At 37.1% G+C, this 23670-nt stretch overlaps 1 protein-coding gene and 1 pseudogene across 1 annotated transcript in view; one reads left to right on the top strand and one right to left on the bottom strand.

The window, feature by feature from the left end:
* LOC127416676 (C-Jun-amino-terminal kinase-interacting protein 2-like) overlaps nt 1-6830 on the top strand; it is a 45337-nt gene extending 38507 nt beyond the window's left edge. Inside the window, exon 13 of the mRNA XM_051656159.1 lies at nt 1230-6830. Within this exon, the coding sequence (XP_051512119.1) occupies nt 1230-1302 (73 nt within the window). The 3' untranslated portion in view covers nt 1303-6830. The remainder of the gene's footprint in view (nt 1-1229) is intronic.
* Nucleotides 6831-9916: 3086 nt separating this feature from the next.
* Nucleotides 9917-23670, bottom strand: part of LOC127417128 (arylsulfatase A-like) — a 49021-nt pseudogene continuing 35267 nt past the window's right edge.

The following is a 23670-nucleotide window of genomic DNA, read 5'->3' as shown; positions in this document are numbered from 1 at the left end:
TTACAAATATATAAAAAATTAAAGATTAACAGGCCTATGTTTAATATGTAACAACATGAGAAAACTCTCCTGAAAACCTGAGTTCTTGGAATAATAATAAGATAAAATTATAAATAAGATAAAATACACTGTGTTAGTGCATTGATAATATTTAGTTAAATTATTTTTTTACAAACCTAAGTACTCAAGGGGGCGATAGAGTTACCTTCACACGTGTGTGCCATTAAACTGGATTTGTTATTATTCAGGTAAGTTGCTTTAAATATATTGACTTGAACTTACTTGCTTAGCAATATACTCTTCAAACTGTTGCTTTGAAAGAAAACTCTCCGTAGAAGCCGACAGTTCACACTCATGTCAGAACCCTTCTAATAGGGGAGCCTACAAGCTTAGCCTAAAATAGCATAACGCGGCACTCCCTTAGACCTTATTCATGCTAGCACCATCTTTGGGAATGGGAATGATAACGATGCTGTGAGGGATAGATGTACAGTCTCTTCAATGGTCTGTACTGTAGTTTAAAGTGTTTTTGGATCATTCCGCGGACAAAACATTGATAAAATATCTGTCCAAGGACATATGCAAAGAACCCCAGACAACATGAATGGTGGGAAATCACATGTGATCTAGGAGCTTTATACAGCTTTATACCATTCGAACTTAATGAACTGACCACCTTTCCGCTAATCTTCAACATGGTTTTACACTAAACAACCCTTTTGGAATGAACTACAGTATGTGTGAAATTTACTACAAGAAACTGACGTTTTATAAGAGAAGTCATGGACGATTTCGCGACATGTAGGTGTCAGTTTACGGCTCTCCCTATTTATTTGTATGGTATCTGCAAACGGTGACTGTCGTAACACGCTAGTTGACAGTTGTCACGCTCTCTCCTATTGTAGAGCCGCAGAGGTTGTAATCTCCATATATATAATAGAATATCTGCTAACGTCAGCTGTAGTGCCCCTTGTGGTAACGTTGAGAATGCAACGCGTTCTTGCGTTGTGTTATAAATTGTGGTTTGACACATTTTGGAGCGCATCAATGCATGAAAATGAGCTTTTGTAGCTAGAAAGGTCTGCGTTTACGTACTTGTGAAGAATATAGGCTTCAGGCTTCAGGTTCACTTGGACTTCAGTTTGATTTGCAGTTCGTATCAGTTATAAACACATATAAATCCCAGTGTTTATTTCAATCACTTATATATTTCTGTTTGCTTGTTTTAGGCGGGCATTCCAGGAGTACTACCAGGAGCACTTAGAATACGCCTGTCCTACCGAGGATATCTACCTTGAGTAGAGGAGGAAAAGGGTAACCATGGCAACTGCTGTCCCTCATGACAGATGCCAGTTCCTGGGCTCGGCCACTAGGAGGCGCCTGGCAGCCTTTCTCAAATGTAACATAGGCCTCATCTCTCTTCTCTTCCTCAGTCTCTCTTGTTCTCATGACATGAACTGAGATGAATACTCCACATAGGCTCTTAGTGGTCTGTCTGTTGATTTCAGTCGATTAATTTATTATCTTCATTGAGATGGATTGCTCGTTTATTGAACTTTTCTACTATATTATTAGAGGGGACATGGTTTGGGGTGGACACACCCTGTTTTTTTTGTTTTTTTTTATAGTCCTGGTTTAGAAATGGCAAAATATGACTTCACATGTTTGAATGCATGGCTTTGAGGGTTATGTTCACAAACGCACATACACACATGAATGCGTAAAAATGGGGAAAAAAGCTAAATGCAATCAGAGGTTTAAATCTGAAGGCCAGGATTGTATGTAAATATGTATTTGTCTGATACATTGCTGTATTGGATTTGTACTAAAAAGGACAGGGCAGCAGGACGTGACCTGGGATCGGATTGGTCTACAGATTGCCTGTTCCGCTGTAGTAGAAGGTTTACTGTACGCTAGTGATTTTACCGCGTTGTAAATACTGTATAATTAGGGACGATTGTAGGTGAACACAAATGCTTCATTACATTACAGTGTGTAAGTATCCTGCGTCATCTGTCTGATTGGAAGAATGGGACGGATTGCAGGTAGGCAGGGTGGTCTATACTTTGGCGGAATTACACGGAAGCCTGTGCAAAACATGTCCGAGTCGTATTTCAACACCCCCCCCCCCCCCAAAATATTAAATTGACAATTTTTTTGCCATAACATTGAGCCCATTAGGAGGCCCATTAAGACTTTTTACATTGTGACATTATTTAAAAAAATTATTCTCAGTGTTGATTCTCATTAGATTCTGATTACTGTAATACAGTAATAAAAATCATCTTGTTTGGACACAATAATTTTTTCATTAAAATCAGTGCAGTACAGGAAATACTACCACTGTACAATTTCAAGAAAATATATATGCAAAATGCAAAATGCAAAATGCAAAAAAAAAAAAATTATAATAATAATAATATATATATATATATTATTTTGCATTTTGCATTTTGCATTTTGGTAACAGTATGGAGATGCTTAATGGAATGTTCCGGGTTCAATACAAGCAAAGCTCAATCGACAGCATTTGTGGCACAATGTTGATTACCACAAAAATGAATTTAGACTTGTCCTCGTATATTAAAAAAAGTAAGTGAGGCACTTACAATGGATGTGAATGGGGCCAGTCTATAAACATTAAAATACAGTACACACTTTTTAAGAAGTATAGCCACAAGATCATACATGTTCACATGATTTTAATGTGTTAAAATCACTAACTAACCTTATCTGTGTAAAGTTACAGTATACCCAATATTACAACTTCATTGCCATGGTGATATAACCGGTAAACAATTTTATCATATTTAAATCATGCAGAACAGAGATTTTTATCACATACAAATCATGTAAGCACATGCAATACTTTTGTCTTGTGGCTATACTTTTGAAACAGTGAGCATTTTAATGTTGATAGACTGGCTCCATTCACTTCCATTGTAAGTGCCTCACTGGAACAAAGATTTGTGCATTTTTTATTTATTTATTTTTTTATAATTGAGGGACAAGTCGAGATTATTTTCTGTGGTAATCAACATTATGATTGTTTTGCACCCGGAACTTTCCTTTAATTGACATGTAATGGGTCCTTACCGGCTTTATTTGCTTCATGCAAAATATGATTTCTTTTGTCTTTTGATTTTGGGGTGAAATATAATCTGAACATGTTCTTGGCAGGCTTTGAGAGATTCACCCGGTTTGCAAAAGCTACGGCAGAGTTTTGTTGGCATTCTATCGAACATTACTTCTAAAGCTCTAAACCTGACTGCCTCCACTTGTTACTATTGTCTGTTGTTTTGAAAAATTGTCAGGTTGTGCTTTGACTCATACTTGTGCTTTTAATGACAGGTAGATATTTCAGTGAAGTGCAATGTCCCAAAGACAGTCCCTACCTAAAATCCCCAGTTCATTAGGAAACATTGAATGCAGATGAATCAGTTTGACCTGGAAATTTCCCATTCAGTTCAGTCACTGGACAAACATTGCATCATAGTACACTGACACAGAATGAAATACCTTGGTGCAATTCTGTTCTGTGGCAGTTCATTTCTAATAGTACAGCACTGAGTAACTGGATCCCATATATGCAAATGCCGCGGTAGTCATGCACATGCATATGCATAGATGTTTAGGACATTGCAAAACAATCCTCCCGATATGAGTCATTCACAGAAGCAGCTGGTAAATATAGATTTTCTGATCACAGCCCTTGTCCTAACCTTGACCGACTCTGCTTACACTGGACACCGCAGATCCCCCTGCTGGGCTGGCTACATATACTAAAAACGTATCTCATGCAAACTGCAATCATGGGGCTGTGCAACAGCAGGGAAATGCTCACAATCAAGAAAATAAATACACAAAATTTGTTATGTAGTTTTTGAAATCAGATGATGGCTTCATAGAGTGTGAAACCTTCTCCGTATACATAATGACGAAATAATGAAAATGGCTAAACTATTATGTTGGATCTAATATTTAGATTTTGATCGTGTCCTGTCTGGTAGTTCATTCTAGAATGGAGGGCTTCATTTGTGCATGCTGTAGCCTATCAGGTAATTAGACAAATCAAAAGTTGGATTTGAATGCACATGTGCAGGACTTTGTTCGAAATACAATATTAGCATACTGCCTACTACATACTGTGCAGTATACCCTGTGTACTGCATACTTAAAACAAATCGTATGTGAATCAGTACACAGTATGCAACAATAAACATTTCAAATGGTAGAATGCAAAATTGCCGGCACATGACCTCATAATGTTCCGGGTTCAGTGCAAGTTAGCTCAATTGACCCTTCCCTAAGCTCCGCCCCCCTTAGTTACGGTTGCTCGCTCTGACGAGCTCTGCAGAGCTCCCCATTGGAATGAATGGGAAATTGCCGTGAACGTCGTGGTTTTTGGCAAACTATTCTCATAAACGGTATGGATAGTATTTTAATGTGACATTGTAGTGCATATTTATCTGAAGTTTTTTGTAAAAGAAACTGTTAAATTCAGAGGCGCAAAAACCATATATGCAAGGTATGCAATGCATAGGGGTGCCATGTAAAGGGGGGCACCAGCGGCTCACTAAAGGTGGTGTAATCGGCCTCCTCGACCCCTCCAACACAGTTTAATCCATAACATGCTCTTCTCCAGATCTATTTAAAGATTATTTTTATTTAAAAGAAAGGAAAACACAGCTTGTATCCTCTCTGGGTAACTCGTGTCACTATTACAAATGACCCGGCAACAACATGTTTTCCATTTTTTGGATTATTTTGATAAAATCCCGCTTTAAGGTACTCAAACACAAATTACTCCCATAGTCTCTCATTGGAAAATAGCAAACACGTGTCAGAGTAATGGCGGCAGGGCAACAGTTGCTAAGACAGGATTGGTCAGAAGCGCTTTTAAGGCGGGGCTTTGCGAAGGGTGCTAAAATGTTGATAATCACTAAAAATGATTTAGACTCGTCCCCCATATATTTAGAAAAGAAACAAAAAGAGCAAAAATGGTGGTTACAGTGAGGCACTTACAATGGAAGTGAATGGGGACCAATCTGTAAACATTAAAATACTCACTGTTTCAAAAGTATAGACACAAGATGTAAATATTATATGTGTTAAAATAAGTTATAATGTGATAAAATCGCTGTCTTGGCAATGAAGTTGTACAATTGGCTATAACTTTACACAGGAAAGGTTGGCGATTTTCTCACAGTAAAATCATGTAAACACACATATTGTTTATATCTTGTGTCTATACTTTTGAAACAGTGAGTATTTTAATGTTTACTGATTGGCCCCATTCACTTCCATTGTAAGTGCCTCACAGGAACCCTGATTTGTGCTCATTTATTTTTAAATTTTTTATAACTGATCAAAGAGTCAAAATTGTTTTTATGGTAACTTGTTTTGAACCTAGAACATTTCTTTAAATGCACATGCGAAGGACGACACCAGGGCCGAGGCTATGTTCGGAATAGCATATTAGCAGTATACACTGTAAACTACCTATTTTCAAAAATAGCATGTGAGACATTACACAATATGCATTGATAAACATTTCTAATGGTAGTATGCAATTGACTTAAGTCACATGACTTATTCAGCAAGTGGTGTCCAGTTATCATCCCAGTAATAAAATCTGTTATTTAGCATTTTTAATCCAACTTTGTCTCAAAATGTCTTCACTTTTGGCAATCCAATAAAATAAGTCAAGAAGATGTTAAAAACCACCCTGGAAATGGAAGATCAAGTTAAATGCATTGCAATGTGGAATGTAGTGCAGTGTACTCATTTGTATTTTGGCAAATGTTGTAGGTCTTACAGATAGTTTGCATACAGCAGAAATGCTATGCTATTTCGAACATAGCCTGCAATCTGTTTTCATGGTGACCCATTCATATCTGAGAGTGACACTCTCACCGAAGGCAGAATGTGACTTGTTTTCGGTTAGATCGCTGTAAATAATCTAGAGTCAGGATTGCCATCCTGTGGTAAAACGATATATATAGCTTATTTGTATCTTTGCGTTATGTGCTGTCACCATGTGCTGAATAACATGCAATCGATAATGTTCTAACAGATCTGCCGTGTCAATCCGATGTGTAATTTATCGTCATTCCCAAGCAGACACGCACAGATACACATTGACCCCACAAAACTCCATCCTTTGCATTCCACCGTTGCATCTAACAGGTCTAATCAGCAACTGTTTTTGTGTCATTCATGAGCAAATAGCAATCAGTTACTTAAAGCTCCAAATACTCCGTTATGACTGTTACATGTCATTTTTGCGTGTTCATAAAGTAAATAAATATCTTAAATGTTTTAGCCTTCACTTTAGCAATTTGTAGTGACAAATTGGCTGTGAAACCCCCAACACTTTCAGGCAGAGCATTTAATAGTTATTGATTACTTTAGCTTGGGTAGCTGAAATACAAAGTTCTGGACTTCAGCTTACATAATTCAGTCCTTCACTGTATAATGGAAACAGCTTCAGTATGACAAACTATGTATCTTGTATCTTTAAAAATGACAACTTGTAAAAAGAAAAATACAAAAAATCTCACTGCCTTGTCATGGATTTGGTCTTATGAATTAAATACTATATGCTTGATGTCACCTAAGTGTATCTGAGTTTGTTTGGCAACTTGTGACTTAATGCTGGGGAGAGCGATTTTTTAAAGGAATAATCCGTGTTCAACACAAGTCAAGCTCAGTCGACAGCATTTTTGGCATATTACCACAAAAAGTAATTTCGACTCATCCCTTCTTCAAAACAAGCACAGTGAGGCACTTACAATGGAAGTGAATGGGAGCCAACTTTTGGAGGGTTGAAAGGCTTCTATTAAAACATGTATTATTTGAGCTGTAAAGTTGTTTAGATCATCGTTTTAAGTAGGTCGTTTTAGGGTTTAAGGGTCAACTGTGTTACGTTGTCATGACAATTACACACACAAAAAGTTAGTAACTTATTTCATCACACTAAAATCCTGTTAAAAACACATATTGTTTATGTCTTGTGGCTATACTTTTGAAAAAAGTGTGTATTTTAAGGTTGACGGATTTGCCCCATTCACTTCCATTGTAAGTGCCTCACTGTAACACAGATTTGTGCTTTTTTTTAAAGGTGCTATATGTAAGATTGACAACAAGCGTTTGAAATGGGTACTGCAGTCCAAATTCAAAATATTGGAGAGTTGACTGCCCCGCCCCAGACTCGAAGCTCATGCAGGTTGCCAGAATGTTGACATGCAAATTAGCCAACTCAACGTCCGTTTTAAAGGATTTCTGGGCTTTAAGCTGTCTCCATCTTCCAAAGGCATCTCCAATATTTATCCTTGTTTTACTACGCCTCTGGTCATGGTGGTTTTTAGACGGATGGCGAGGTTTTTTAGGTCGGGTGGAATCTGTTATCTCTGATCCAGTTCGTTTGCTGGCTTCCATGGCTGCAGCACGCAGTGTTGTTTGCCTGCAAACTTGTTCAATTCTGGCAAGAAAAGGAGTTATGAGTCAATTATTTTTGTGGTAGTCAACATTATGCCACAAATGCTGTCGATTGAGCTTCACTTTCATTGAACTTGGAAAATACCTTTTAAGGTTAAATGTGTAGTTGTTTCAATGCTACAAAACTTCCTCATATTCCACCTTAATGTGCAGAGACTATAAGTCAAATATAAACTGTAAAGTAAACTACAAGTTAGCCATTTTTAGGTTTATTTCCCCAAAAAGTGTAAAAACTGTGGCACTATCAAAATATTGCCTTGTTTGTTTAACCATCCCAACCGGGACTATCTGTTTGTCCAACCAATGGAAAGAGGAGTGTGGGAAACCTGTTTGAAAACATTTTTGCAATTCGGTTTGGGTTTTGCTTATGGTGCAGAAGTAACACACTTCACTTTTAACAAGGAGGAAGAATAAAAACTCACATGACATGTTGTTTTACTTCATTTTACTATTAAAAAATCACTCTAAAAATAGAACTGAGTGCTAAAAGTACATTTACAGACAATCAGTCTCAAAGAACAGTACAAAATAAGCAGGAAGTAAACATTCATACTGTAATAATGAGTCAACGGAGTTCAGATCCATGTGCAGCTTTAATAACAATAAATGTAGTAATACAGATTGGCAGGGGTCAATCACCAGCAGCAGTAATATCAAAGGCAGTTCAGAGGGGTGTTCAATAAACAGGCAAGAGATCAGGGCAGGCAGCAGACAATCACAGGTTATATCCAGGTAAACAAGGCAGTAATAGTAGGCAGACAGCAATGGGTCAAAACAGGCTAAACAGTCCAGGATCATACTCAGGAAACACAATAAACTCAGGGAATGCTCAGAAATGTCAGCCAGGGCAAAACAAGACTTTGCATTGAGAGAGAGTGAGAGTGAATCTTAAATAGCTGAGATAATGAGAAACAGGTGAGCAGGTAATCAGTGCCAGGTACGGGGATTATGGGAAATGGAGTCCAGAGAGTTAAAGTCAATCCCCAGGTGATGGAGCCCTCTGGTGGTGAGCGGGAGGAACAAAGGCGGGATTCATGACATACTTTTACGTTAAACAATTTTAATACAAGGCCAGTCTACATAACCTTTATTGTAGTACCTCATAGTATAGTTCAGTACTGACATTCCCTTCCTATTCCATTTCTTTTGCCAGGACCTGCATATTAACCAGTCACAGTTGCCTGTTTCAGTTACTACCAAAGATGCTATCATTTTGTTGTTTTTTAAATGATTTTTTATTATTAATATTATAATATATATATATATATATATATATATATACAATGAAATATGCTTCCAATTGTCATTACCATACTGTGTCCAGAGATTTTTTTTATTTTTTATTATTCCCATTTTTCTTAATGGTAATTCTTATTACTGTACTACAGTTAAAATAATGTAATAAAATTACTTTATTTAAATTGTAAAGGCAGAACAAATACCCTTTCTTCTATTAGTATTTACAACAAATACATCCATTACAATTTAAATAATATACAGTATATATTGTTTTTTTTCTTCTGCATTAGTTATAAGAATATTTTTTTCCCCTTTGCATTACAGTAATGGAAATTGTGCGTAAAATGTGCTTAAAAACATAATTATATAATTACAAATAAAATAATGTCACAATGCTAAAAATCTTAAAATCTTAATTCCTAAAAATAGGCTTCATTTTATTTAAGCAAATTATAATTTATTTATTTCTATTTTGAGGGTGAAATATGAGCCTGACATGTTGTTGACAAGTTTTGTGAGGTTCACCATAACAGATTAAGAATTTATATTTTGCATATAGAAAATAAAAGCCTGTTTTTTAGGGCCGTTAAGATGATTTACATTGTGATATTATTTTCATAAAAAGTATGCATATTTTACCCCCCATTACCATTACGCAATGCGAAAAAATTTGGTCATTATAATATTCTCATTATACCGCAATGTTCAGATTGTAAAGTACTGGTGTGCTGCCTTTTATTTTCACTCACTGTAATAAAAACATTGTAAAAAGCATCCTTTTTACTATAATACTGCAAAAAATTATGGTGTTACGGTAATGAGAATCCTTGAAAACAATGGGAATAGTAAAGTAAACGTCCAGATGCATTCCGAAAATAAACATTTGGGGGTAAAATGTGCTTTGGTGTCCTTATAATCATGTCAGTGTAAAAAAACAAAAAAACAAAAATGGTCATAATGCAGACTTCATTTTCTTTTATTATTATTAATTTGGGGTTATAAATGACCAGGACATTTTCTTGACAGGTTTCGTGAGAATCACGCTATGCTAGCTGGAGCAACAGTCATATTGGGCTTGATTGTATGCTTATGTTATTGTGATACTGGCATTACAGTGAAGTGACAGCACTCAGGTTTAGGGGAGCAATTAGGAGTGCAGCAGGGCTCTAGTGCGGGGTCACACCCTTTTTGCAATTTCACTCTCTCCAAACACCATAGAAGCCTCAAACTGCTCCTTGAGGGCCTGGATTTGCTGGCGCACAAGGTCCCTCTCTGGACCACTAAGGTAGTAGTTTTCCGAGGGGTCTCCAAATCGAAGAGACAAATATGTCTGTCTGATGCATGTAGAGCGTAACAGTGCCCGCCCACTTTTTCATGAAGCATTGCGAATTACCTAATCGGATTAAAAATGATGGAAAAATATAAAACCATTGATTTAAAGGTATTACATTTTACATTAGCAGACCCTTTTATCCAAAGTATATTGCAAAGTATTCAGAGATATACTAATATATAAGTAGCACGAGAGTGTTTGTACATCCCTGCGACTTTGTTTGCCACGATTCTCAGATTGGTGGATCTTTCTCCACAGGATCATGGCTAGTGTAGATCCACGGCAGAATTTCTGCTATTAAAACATGATTTAAAAAAAAATGACATTAAAATCACATAGACTTGTGGCTTCAGCAGAAACATATACCATTGATTAACAACCTCAGCGCTCACGGTATGTCTGTCTTTAAAGGTTTCTAAGTTATTGTTAAAAAGTAATTAGTTTATGGAGAATTTTTGCTTCTGTTGTGCTCTCTTAACAATGAATAAATAACGCAAACTGTATGCAAGACCATGTCCTGTGTGCACATCCATTTAAAAGAATATGTTGATCATTGTTTCTCCTACCGGTCCGAGATTGAACAGGATATTTGTCATGTCCACGCCGTCCAGTTTCTCCTCAGGTAACAAAGTCCCAGCCAATTTAGCAAAGGTGGGTAGGATGTCTAAAGAGCTGGCCAGAGCACAGGTGACACCTTTGAAATGTGGAAAATTTCTTGCAGCTGGATGCACAAATCAAGCTGTTATCTCTCAGCACCTGGTTTGATGAATCCAGGCCAGTGTGCAATGGCGGGCTCTTTCATTCCTCCTTCATAAGTCATGCCTTTGCCACATTTCAGCAGTTCTGTGTTTCCCCCAGGGGACTTTCCCACTAGCTCTGGCCTGAGAGCACAAACACATTCACAGAAAATGGGAAACACTCACAACAGAATGACAAAGAAGAAACCCTACCCGTTCACACTCGTCTCCTCAAGAGTATGCAGAATCTTCCCCACAGTGCCGTCAAACTCCATCAGAGCATCACCAAATGACCCTCGAGGTGACATGCCTGAATACTCTATTCCTGCATACTGAGGGTAGTGAGTGTGCTATAGGGAGTGAAAAAGATGACATGATGTTGACATAATACTCCAGCATTATGCATGTGCTTGTCATGTGTTCGTAATGGCATACTACCAACTATTTTTGAATGCACTTAGTATGCATTATCCATACTGTGCAGAGCATGTGAATTTTCTCTATTTTAGAAAACATGGATGTCTTGCAACCAGAGCACATATTGTGTCCTAAATGCAACATGCTCGTTTTGACGCTTCATTTCGGCAGTGATGAGATATCAGCCACAATCAGATCATTTAAAGCATTTCAATTCAAATTAAAATAACCAAATTACTTACTAAACACAAGACAACAATGTTGTAGTATACTAGTTTAAAATGTCTAGTGTTGCACGCTGCATACTTTTTCTACATCTACATACTCTATGCTGCAATGTCATAATTTGTCATAATTTTTCTCTTTTGATGAAAATGTCCTTTAAATTTAGTCAGTATTTCATCATGTAATGTTCATGATTTGTTTTTGTCAATTTTACTAAAATGGCACATTATTTTAGTTGACAAAATACTATTTTAGTTGACGAAAACGTGTCTCAAACTGTAACAGACCAAACTTTCACCACATTTATAAATGTTTTGAAAAATGCATAAACTTCTTACAATTATACACATGGATCAAACATATTAAAGATTAAAACTTGAGAAAACTGTCCTGAAAGCTCCTGAAATAACAGCAAACATTGATACATAATCGCAATGAAAGTATTAGCTACTTTTTAGAAGTTACTTTGTTGCAAATTCCCTATGTTAAGACTCTTTAAGATACTGCATTACATGTGGCACTTTTTAAGGAAGTTATTTTTTCTGCGCAAGTTCTGAGTAGTTAAAGTTCACCTGTTGATTTACTTCATTACGTCAACACAGTACTCAGTATATATTGCACTGTATGCAGTAATTAGTATGCTAGTATTCCATTAGTTTAGATAATACTTAATCAGTACTGGATAATACACAATCAAAGTGCTGTGGGAGTATAACTATTATTTAGAGACATAAAAGCAATTTCATTGGAGCAAAACATGTAACAAGGATAAGTTCTTTAGGGCAGGGACTGAAAACGTTCCAAGGAACGAAAAACGAAAACGGGACGTCCCTTTCAATTGTTCCAGAGTGAAATCTTTATTTTTAAATGTTGGTAATCAGTTAATAAGCGTTGAATTTTGTTCTGATATTTTTTTTTTCTTTCATGAAACAAAAGTCTAAATGGTTTATTTTCATTTTCGGAATTGCACTACTTCCTACTGCCCAAAAAACGAGGCTTCTCTCTTTTTAGTTGAACATGATGAGCATGTGGTTTGATTCTGAAAGAAACAGCTGCATCACACATGTCTTTGCCTTAATGTTCGTTTTCGATGAAGCCTTCTGTGAAATGCTGAAGACCTTTTAGACAACTATATTTAATCACTACTAGGTAATAGGTATACATGCACAGCTAATCCAGATACATGGAGAAAATATTGAGGTAAAAAGTAAATTTCTGAGTTGTTTCCAAGTCTTCACTGAATTATTGTTAGATATGATGCATTAGTACAGATTAAATGCTGCCGGGTTCTGACCAAGAAGCAGATTTGTAGATCTGTAGTTAAAGCAAATAATTGAAATAAAATATATCTTAAATAATTAATACATATTTAAAACTAAATAATTTGGCCCATATAAGATGACGTTTAGTCCAAACACGCCCAAGCAGTGTGTGCATGCAGGATAGATTTTGGCCTTTATTAGATTTTAGATGGCAAGATTTGATATTTAGAATACATTTATGAAAATACTTTATTTTATATATGCTACTGTATACTATGCTTGTTATAATTTCTATAATGATAATTCCCCCGCATGGGAATGTTTTTTTATTATTAAATTGCATGTTTTCACTGCATTTACTGATTGCACTGTATCATTTTATTTCTGTATTCTTTTCCCTTTTTTTAATTATTTTTTTTAATATATTTTAATAATTATAAAATCGATATTTTTTTTATTATTATTCACATTTCTTGTTTTTAATTGGTTTTAAATTTTCTTTTATTTTCACTTATTGTGGTTGAGGCAAGTCCCTTATTTTCAGCTTGTGTTTTTTCAGACCAGGTCACTTTTTTTCTTGAGAGAGATCTGTTAACACTGTGGAGTACTGTTATTAAAAATAAATAAATAAATAAATAAATAAAAAACTATTCTTTAATTTCATTTTATCCGGTTACCAATTGGAAAGGAGGCTGCAGAACGAAAAAATGCAGTTTCTGCTCAGAACAATCCGAAATGAAAAACGTTTCGTTTTTAATCCCTGCATTAGGGTTGTAGTTCTCGACTCATGTGTGATGGGTAATACAGAAAGAATGGATGCCCATTTTGGACAGCAACATGGATGAACTCGGAGGCAAAGTCGCTGTTGACCTTCTCGTGTCACCAAAGAAGAGAGGTACAGTTACCACACCCTGATCACAGCACCCAAAACACTTCTCATCTGGAGGAAAGCAGGTGAGATTCTGACATGAACCCTTTGATAGGTAGAAATAGGAAATGAGTAAACATTGTCATTACAAAAGAGAGAAAGCAACAAAATACACTAAAATGTTTAAAGAAAGTTAGATGATGCACTAATAGTATTATAAAGTCATTTTATTGCTCATTAATTCATTATCATGAGATATTATTTACATGTATTCACTTATTCAACTTAAAGTGCATTCAAGGTACACATTTGATCAGTTTGTGTGTTCCCTGGAAATCGAACCCATGGCTTTGTTTCTAGCACCATGCTCTACCAGTTCAGCCACAGGAGCTTCTTTTGAGAATGCACAGTCATTTTTGGATGAAAACATTTATAAATACCTGGTCGTGTGAGTATGGGATACCAAGATAATTGTCAAAGCCCTGTCGTGTGCGGAGGTAAGTGCCATTCGGACCATCGCCCAGATGCCATTTTCCAACCATGGCTGTGACGTAACCCTGAGACTTCAGCACCTCTGCGATACCGGGATATTTCCCAGAGCGGGTCTGATAGCGGCCCGTCAGCAGGGCAGCCCTGCACAAAATGAAAAAATGGGGTATGTTCGGAGTGGCATACTACTCCTATTAACAACGTACTATGCAGTGTATGTGCTGTACACCTTGTGCAATTATATTAGGTCAGGGGTCCCAAAACACCTGGGGGGCCGCAAGGGAGTGCTAGGGGGTCTGTGGAAAATTTCAGGGAAAAAAAGCTTTTTTTTCTTTACAATTACCAAACTTGACTTTATAAGTGCTTCATTCTGAAATCCTGAAATTATTAATAATTGCATTATTCCATAGTCTTTTAACAGTAAGCAATAAAACAAATCTGCATATAGTTTCATTGATACTTCACTGATAAGTGTTCATTCCTCCTTTGCAACGTTTATAATTTCAAGAATTGTTTGTATTTGTCTGATCTTCTCTTCTCCACAAAGTCCAAAATGAACTTTTTGCCTTATGGCGAACTCTCTCTCCTTCAAACTTCACATCCCACAAAAAAAAAAAAAAAAGAAAAAAAAGAAAAAAAAAGAACATCCTAATTTTGTTCCTCAGATTTTCATTTTGGTGGCTTAATCACAGTCTCTCTAGCAAGTCAGTCCACTGTCGGTCATCTTTGCAATGCTCTTGGGAGGTCATTTCCAGTCATGCCAGTGCAGCTCCTATCTACCAAAATCTCAAAAACAGCTGGTCAAGATTACCATCAAATCAGCAATAAAATCTGACAATACTGGTATCATAAATCGTGATTCTTTACCTCATATTACACTAAAAAAACACAATTTCCTCGGCTTGTATAGCTAATGTGCATGCATGTTGTTGAGTTGATTGACAGGTGATGTCTGTATCTAAAAGTTGATTGGCTCTTTCACCTGTAAGGCAGGACTTCCTTTCTACATCCACTGACCGTTGGCTGCCGTTGGGCGTTCCGATTTCTCCCATTCATTTAAATAGAAGTGGCCCATCTCTGCTAAATAATCTCTGGCTTAATGTGAAGAAAACTCCGCATATGTATCGCCACAGCTCGTGAGATATTTATTTTTATTTTTTATGGCGGTTTGTATGTCTTTGATTTTAATTTGATTTAAATCATACAATTATGCAGGGCTTGAACACAACAAATCGTGCGACCCTGCGCTACAACTGTTCCTAATAAACTACATATCCCATCAACCTCGCCAAAGATAAGTCACATGACGGTGATCATGTGACTCACACAGGGAAAAACATAACAGGCTCCAGGTGAGATGCATATGGAGCTATAGAGTTGCCAGAAGAGAAACGGCGACTCTTAACAAAAGTTTGTTCATAACAAGAGTGGAACGGAGAAGAATCTGTCATGTCACCATTTGAAACGGTTTAGATAATGTTTTATATACTGACATTACAGTTCAAATTAGTTTTTATGTGTAGATCACACATGGTTTTGAACTGTTTTGTGTGTCTGCTTCTACCCTTCTATTAACTTGATTTGTTGTCAACTTGATTTGATATCACTGGCTTTACGTAATCCATAACGATAATGCAGAGTGCACTGAAGATGGCGCCAGAGACTTTCTCCTGACGGTGAAACACCATTCTTTGAATCTCCTTTATGATGCAGGGCAGCTGCTTCCCCACTGTGGGACACTGTTTCATAACTATTGGGTTTCCCTGTTTGTCTCCTAATACACTGGAGCTTTAGGGATTGATGGGTTCAATCACTAATATCGTATTAGTGGCATTGAGAGCTCGGGTTCAGTGTCCTGCTGCTGTCCTTTACGTCGCCTTCTGCGTGCTTTGGTTGTGATACAACGTGACAATCAGTCAATTAAATGAATAGATTGCTCCACTAGCTGGAAGAGGTGGACTTCACTGCTGATATTCAGAGAGAGAAAGAGAGAAAATATGAACATGCACGCAGAGGTGAAAGAAGGGTACTAGACACCTTTACCTGAAGCTCCAGCTGTCTGTTCTTGAGTAAGAAACATTCAATACACCTAAATTAGGCAAAGCCACACATATGTGGATTTTTGCTGATGGAATGCATGAATAGAGCTCTCTTTGTTCAAAGTATTAAAGTCAACATGACATCAAATGTACTTTCTTGATATGTGTTTCTAGTCTTATTGTGAATGATTCAGTGGTGTACCATGCAGTGCTATTCCAAAGAATGCACATATTAATATCAGTATTTTTAAATGGTTATATTGTATTTGCTTAGCCTGTGAAACAACCTTACTTTTAATGTAATGTTGCGAACAACTCTTTTCAAACCCTCTCCTCCAACCATTTGACTCTATTCTGTTCTGTAATGCCCGTTTTTACTAATCAGTTTCTCAATTGGTTCCCAGTGGATAAAATTAAGTCCCATCCTATGTTTATTTTACTCTAGTAACCATAACTGTAGTAACCACTTTTGTGGTAAGAATCATGGTTTAAAAAAAAAAAAAAAAAAAAAACATGTTAGATACACGTACCACAAGTTAACCGTGGTGTTACTATAGTAAAACTAACCATGCTATTATTGACAGAATGATTGATTGTTATTAGAGGTCGAATGCGATATATCACTCCATTTAATTAGATCCATTTAACATAAATTGGCTAAAAAATTCATTATCTTTAACGGTGCAAATAGTCCATCTTGTTGGCAGAGGCTGTTTACACTAACTCCGCCTACCACTGCTCAGACCAAACTCAAGACAGCCATGACAGATTTATTTGGGGTCAAATGCTGATCAAATGAGGGCAGAGACACTAAACTGGTTAACGGGTTAGACATTTAATGGATTAAGAGATTGGATAACTAAGTGATTATCTGCACTCCAGTATTCTGGTGGAAACACAGGATTTTATGACAAACTGCACCACCATGTGCAGCTGTAGTAGCCAGTGGTGGATTTAGGCATGGGCGACATGGGCAGTTGCCCAGGGCGGCATCTTGCGGGGGGTGGCACAAGGCACCCACACAGACACCCCTCCCCCACCCCTAAACCTAACACTATCCTTCCCTTACAAGGATTAACCTTGGTTTTACTACAGTAACCATATTTTTATTCATTTTAACGGCCTCGATGATATATTGGTCGACCTCTAATTTTTATACCATATAGGTTTCTCTGTATTATTTCTATAGTGCTACCACAAATAACATGGTTAAAATGTGGTTACTGTAGTAAAATCATGGTATATTTAGTGGTTACTATGGTTTTACTACAAATACCATCCTTGAACCACAGCTACAGTAGTGAAACCATGGTCAATTTCTGTAAGGGATGAAAAAAAAAAAGCTTTTGCAAGGGAACTCAAAACTGCTATTTCAGAAAATAAATGTCCTCCCTTTTCTCCAAGGGGCTTCGTAGGATTCTCTCTAGTTACATATGCTTAATATATGCACGTTTATTTTTTTATGTTTTTTTTGTGTTTTTTTTATATAAGATAGGGGTGTATTCCTGTAGCTCAAGCGGTAGAGCACAGCAGTCTTGGGATTAATTTCCGGGGAGTGCACATACTAATAAATGCATACCTTGAATGCATTGAAAGTCACTTTGGATAAAAGCATCTGCCTAATGCGTTCTTATAAAAGAGAAGGTAAAATGTAATGCATATTATCTGACCCGTCCTTTTAGTCTGTTCTGTTTCATTTCTGTATTGTTCAAGGGATGAGTGCTGATAGATCAACATGAGCTCATGAGAATTCGTATCCTAATATGACATAATAACGGTTTAATTCGTTCGGTTTCATTCGTTCATTCGCCAAGACTAAACTTAATGTTAAAACTAATAAAAATTCTGTTATCGTTTAATCAGTCATTAAGCACAAAAGGAGCTCTTGGGGCACAAAAGGAGTTTTAAGAATTTACATATATATATATATATATATATATATATATATATAAACCACAAAAGCACCACAAAATAAAATAAAAAATTATCAATTTTATTTGTTTGCTATAATCCAAATCTTCAGATAGCTTTGTGTGAGGAATAGACCAAACTTCAAGCCTTTTATTCAGCCATCTCCATCCGGCAAAGCACCCACCGTAACTGTCAAACAGCCTTGGGCTGTGTCTCGTTTGGAAGGCTGCGTGCTAGGTAGGACACGTCCTTTGAAGGCTGCAGTATACCGAGTATCCTCCTTTAAAGCATGCCACATGACAGCACGCCACTCTTTAACAAGCGCCAGCGCTTTGAGTGAGAAGGGAACAAAGTCCTTCTGGAAGGGAATGCATGAGGTACATTTCAGGAGAGATATAATGATGTAAAGAGAAAAGAAAATAGATTTTACAGGTGTACTTTTAGTCTAATACTTTATTTTATTATATATTAATATAACTATACATATTATATACTCTGCACCCATCTACTTCAACTTGTGAATTAACATTCCTTGCATTTGAACATCATATTTACGGGCAAATTGGCGTCATTATTTTAGACATTTCTGCTGAAGCAAAGAATTGTGGGTTGTGAGTGCCCACGAAGGATACACCTCATGCATCCTCCAAATTCCCGTGAAAGAAGGTCACATTCGAAGGCTGCATTCGAAGTGTCCTACTCGCTTTTCTGAAACGAAACAGCCTCGATGTATACAGCCGACAAATGCGACCTCCGGAGGACGCATCCTTCCAAATGAGACACAGCCTTGGTTTTGTTTTCATAATCAAAAAATTACCGCCTCATGACTGTTTTTACGGCAGTGATGTCGAATGCTCATTGGCTCTCAAGTGTCTCGTGACCGTTTGCGACATGCCGTATTCTGCGATGTAAATGTTTGAATGAGATATGACAGCGGCGTTACAGAGTGCATCAGGAGAAGATTTTCAGCGATTAATAACTCAAATTCCACTCTCTACCTCACACAAAGCTATGGTACGCTTGGACTACTTTTCTACAGAATTTTGCTGTTTTTCTGAATAATTTCTTGTGATTAAATCTGTACATGAATCTGTCTGTAACGTCTTTTAATATTGTTAAGAAGTGGTTATGTTGAGGGGTTTGGGTAGGGTTAAAGGAATGTTCCAGGTTCAATACAAATTAATCTCAGTCGACAGCATTTGTGGCACAATGTTGATAACCACAAAAAAAAATTTAGACTCGTCCCTCCTTTTCTTTAAAAAAAAAAGCAAAAATCTGGGTTACAGTGAGGCACTTACAATGGAAGTCAATGGGGGCCAAATTTTGAACGTTAAAATACTCACTGATTCAAAAGTATAGCCACAAGACATAAACAATATGTGTGTAAACATGATTTTAGTGTGATAAAATCACATACTAACCGCATCTGTGTAAAGTTATAGCCAATTTTACAACTTCATTGACATGATGATGATGTAATGTCAACAAACCCTAAAACTGACTGTAAAAATTACGATTTTAACAACTTTACAGCTCAAATAATACATGAGATTTAACAGAAGAATGAATGTAAATGCTTTTATAAAATTATAAACGTCACATTTCTGCTTTTAAACCCGCTACATATGTATCCCATTGACTTCCATTGTAAGTGCCTCACTGCAATTCGATTTTTGCTTTTTTTTTAAAGAAACATTACGCCACAAATGCTGTCGATTGAACTTAACTTGTTTTGAACCCGGGACATTTCTTTAAGGGATCTAAAATATCTATAAAATGTAAAAATGTACCCATTTATTTTGCATAAAAATATAATACATTATTTATGCAAATACTGTATATTTATATTGAATTTGTGTATTCAGATATATTTGTAATGTTTTACGTTTTTAGAGCTGTTCAAATGTTTACATTTTAGATGCTTTTCAAAAAATGGATAGATTGGAAGGCTGGATAGATTGTTTTGATTTACCATTCACTTTCAGAGATGACCTACATTCAGACCGACATGAGATTGTGTGTGGAATTAGAGTAACGAAGGGAAAAAGAAAAGGGAAAGGAAACGCACTAGGAGACGAAACGGCAAGATGCTCTATTATGCTCTAAATGTGAAATGTATTTTCTTAACACATTCTCTCTCTTCACAACAACCTCCTTTAATACACCCTGTTTGTTTCCTACTCATGCTGTTTTTGGTTTGTTGTTTATTTATCATGTCCTGATTCTCGAAAAGACAATTATCTTTGCCTCAGTGACCGCCAGCCACGTTAGCTGACTTTAACAGAGCCTGGCTGCGTTCCTGCTGGCGGACGGCGGAGAAGAGCAGGCCCTCACATCACGCCCATGTCGCCAACGATACATTTGGCACGCCGCTTTGATTCTCGGCATGTTATATCTTGGACATCTAAGGGGAAGGATGCTATCTTAACTCACCATATTATGTAGCCAAACATCAGCCACTTGACTTGCTTCCTTCCAGGCCACTGTTTGATCTCAGATCTAGAGTTAACGAGTTTGTTAACTAAATGTGAATAGGGTGAATTCTGACCTTGCAAATTTGCCTTAAAAAGTTGCAAATAACTTCTTTAAATTCCACCACTGCAGGAAGTGAAGATTTAGTAAAGATCAAAGATCAGTTGATGGTAATGTTCTGTAATGAGTGCATGTCTGGTACTTCAGCGTCTATTTTGATTTGCATCATAATTGGACGGTTATAACGGGCAGTGCTTTTGAGTTAAGCCTGCAGACCGATGCTCATTAGTTTAGCAGAGCTAGACTTTTGACTATCAACATAAAGTCTGGTCCACTTTGCATAGGGTTCATACAGAACTTCCCAATTAGACTTGAAGAGACTTTCTGACTGACATGTCAAATGACCAACGACTGTTGGCTTTTATTTACGTGATCTGTAGGGACGGGCCAATCTGAATTCAATGCTACCCCTATACAAGACTGGCGTACATCCGAGCTGTAACTTTTAAAGGGATAGTTAACCCAAAAGTTAAAATTATCTCATCATTTACTCACCCACCCCATGCCATCCCAGATGTGTATGACTTTCTTTCTTCTGCAGAACACAAAGGAAGATTTTTAGAAGAATATTTCAGTTCTGTAGGTCCATACAATGCAAGTGGATGGTGATCAACACTTTAAGGCACCAAAAAACTCAGACAATCCTAGTAAAAGTAATTAATGTATTTTAAAGCGATACGATCGATTTGCCAGAGCGCTTGCATCACGTGAGAGGCAGCATCAACTGATTCCCCTAATGGACACGCATTGGAGAGCGACCGGACGTAAACAATTACAGTGAAAAGGACTTCAATATTGATCGGTTTCTCACCCAAAGTGATCGTATCCATTTAGAAGACATTATTTTAGCCACTGGAGTCGAATGGATTACTTTTACTATGTTTGTCTGTGCTTTTTGGAGCTTTAAAGTGCTGATCACCATCCACTTGCATTGTATGGACCTTCAGAGCTGAAATATTCTTCTAAAAATCTTCATTTGTGCAGAAGAAAGAAAGTCATGCACATCTGGGATGGCATGCGGGTTAGTAAATGAGAGAATTTTAATTTTGGGGTGAACTATCCCTTTAAAGAATTTCTACAGAATTCAGAAACAAAAGATGCCTGATACACAACAAAAGGACAGCTTTTCTGAATAATCTTTTTCCAAGTTAATTTTAAGTTAACCTTACAGGCATCACCAAAAACATCAGTCCTGACTGATCACCTTCATAAGCATCTAATAAAATATATGGATGACACTTTATTCTTCCATTTGAGAGTAACAAACATTATATTGGGAATTCTAAACAGATTAGTAGTTAATCAAAACTCAAACATATTAAATCAAGCATTCATGAGATTTAAATCGATTTAAATGTATTTTCAGGTGTAACTATCTCTAGCTCGAAATGTTTAGCATTTTTAAGTGCATTTCTACAAATTCAACTAAACAAAATACGCATTGCCACATGTTTTCCACCCACTGTCATGCGCATTATCTTGAGGTAGCCGCCTTGTCATGATGGAGCAGCTGAATGACCAGCCTTGCTTCAGGGAGAGTTTTATTTGCAGGTTTGGAGCAATTAAATGCTGCCTGGAGACACTGCAGAATAAGTGTAATATCTGATATACTGTGGGCTGAAATGGCTGCATGATGCCCACACGCCTCCGGCCTGCACATACTCTTCCCGGGAGTGCTGGCGCTCAAAACTGTTCTGGCGGATTGTGAGGACCCACTTTGAGTTAAACATTTCCAAATGTCGGGGGGCCTGGGTAGCTCAGTGAGTAAAGACACTGACCACCACCACTGGAGTACGCGAGTTTGAATTACAGGGCGTGCTGAGTGACTCCAGCCAGAGCTAGAGAATGCTATAGAATGACTTCCAGCGGAAGTCCCACCCACATTCATTTCCCAGGAAAAATATGGATATGCATACCTTCCAGTAAGATTCCTAGATATAACATGCCCTTAAAACAGTTAATGAACCAAATATAATGTGTAGAGCTGATAGGATAAAAGGCAGTTGGTATATAATAAAACATATAGGCGGATGTGCACTCATATATTCCTTATCTACATGCAACGTTTCCTGGATTACGTGAGGAGCCTAAGTTTGTCTTTAGATAAGAACTTTATATTCAGGGTGTGTGTCCATCTGTTTGTGTGTGTGTGTATGTGTGTGTGAGAGAGAGAGAGAGAGAGAGAGAGAAAGAGATCTGCAGTGCTTTAGTCACACATAATTGAGTGCTGAACATTGTGGTCCTACTTTACATTATCACTCTTGTTAAATTGACATTGCCAAATGCTGTAATTCAACGAAACCTGGCCAAACTAACGAATAATATGATTATTTCATTTCTTAGTGTGTTAACTGTGGTGTGTGTATGTCACTGTGACGAAGAAATCTATTGATCAGCAATCACCATTTATCAAAAGACTTGTGTTCTGCCCAACCAGCTTTGAATGAATAATTGAACTATGGCATGAGGGAGAAAGAAATACTGTATAATGAAAGAGAGGGATAGTAATTAATCCTCTCTCTCTCTCTCTCTCTCTCTCTCTCTCTCTCTCTCTCTCTCTCTCTCTTTTTTCTCTGTCTCTCGTTCTTGTTCTCCCTGTCTGTTGTGGGACAGCAGATAAAGCTGTTGAATAATTCAGGGCGTATTGAGTGCCTCCTCTCAGCTGTGTCTGGCAGTTAGCTGCTTTTTGGAATGGAGGTGACTGAGCCATGTGGAGAGGAAAAGAGAACAAGTGCTTCAGAGTAAGGAAAGAAACACGAGGAGAGAGAGAGAGAGAGAGAGAGAGAGAGAGAGAGAGAGAGAGAGAGATGCACAATCCTATTGTAAAATACATTTTACAGATAAATAAAATGGCCTGAACATAAAAAATCTTACTCCAATTAATATTTAGTTACATCCTTGAATTACGAGGTTAGTAGCATTAATTGGATACAGTATAGCATGTGACGAGCACACTACACTTGACCCTGTGTTATCTCATTTGACTTGAATTGACTTTCCGGACCAACATTGTAAAAATAATCTGTTCATCACCCCAGTTAACGTGTTTGCTGTTTACGTTAATGTTTCCCTCAGGTAATTAAACATTTCTGAGACTGTACAAAGTGTATGCATATTT

This window comes from Myxocyprinus asiaticus, chromosome 26 (genome assembly GCF_019703515.2).
Source record: "Myxocyprinus asiaticus isolate MX2 ecotype Aquarium Trade chromosome 26, UBuf_Myxa_2, whole genome shotgun sequence".
Classification (NCBI taxonomy): domain Eukaryota; kingdom Metazoa; phylum Chordata; class Actinopteri; order Cypriniformes; family Catostomidae; genus Myxocyprinus; species Myxocyprinus asiaticus.
The sequence above is the reverse complement of the archived record's forward strand: the minus strand, read 5'-3'. Positions and strand labels throughout refer to the sequence as shown.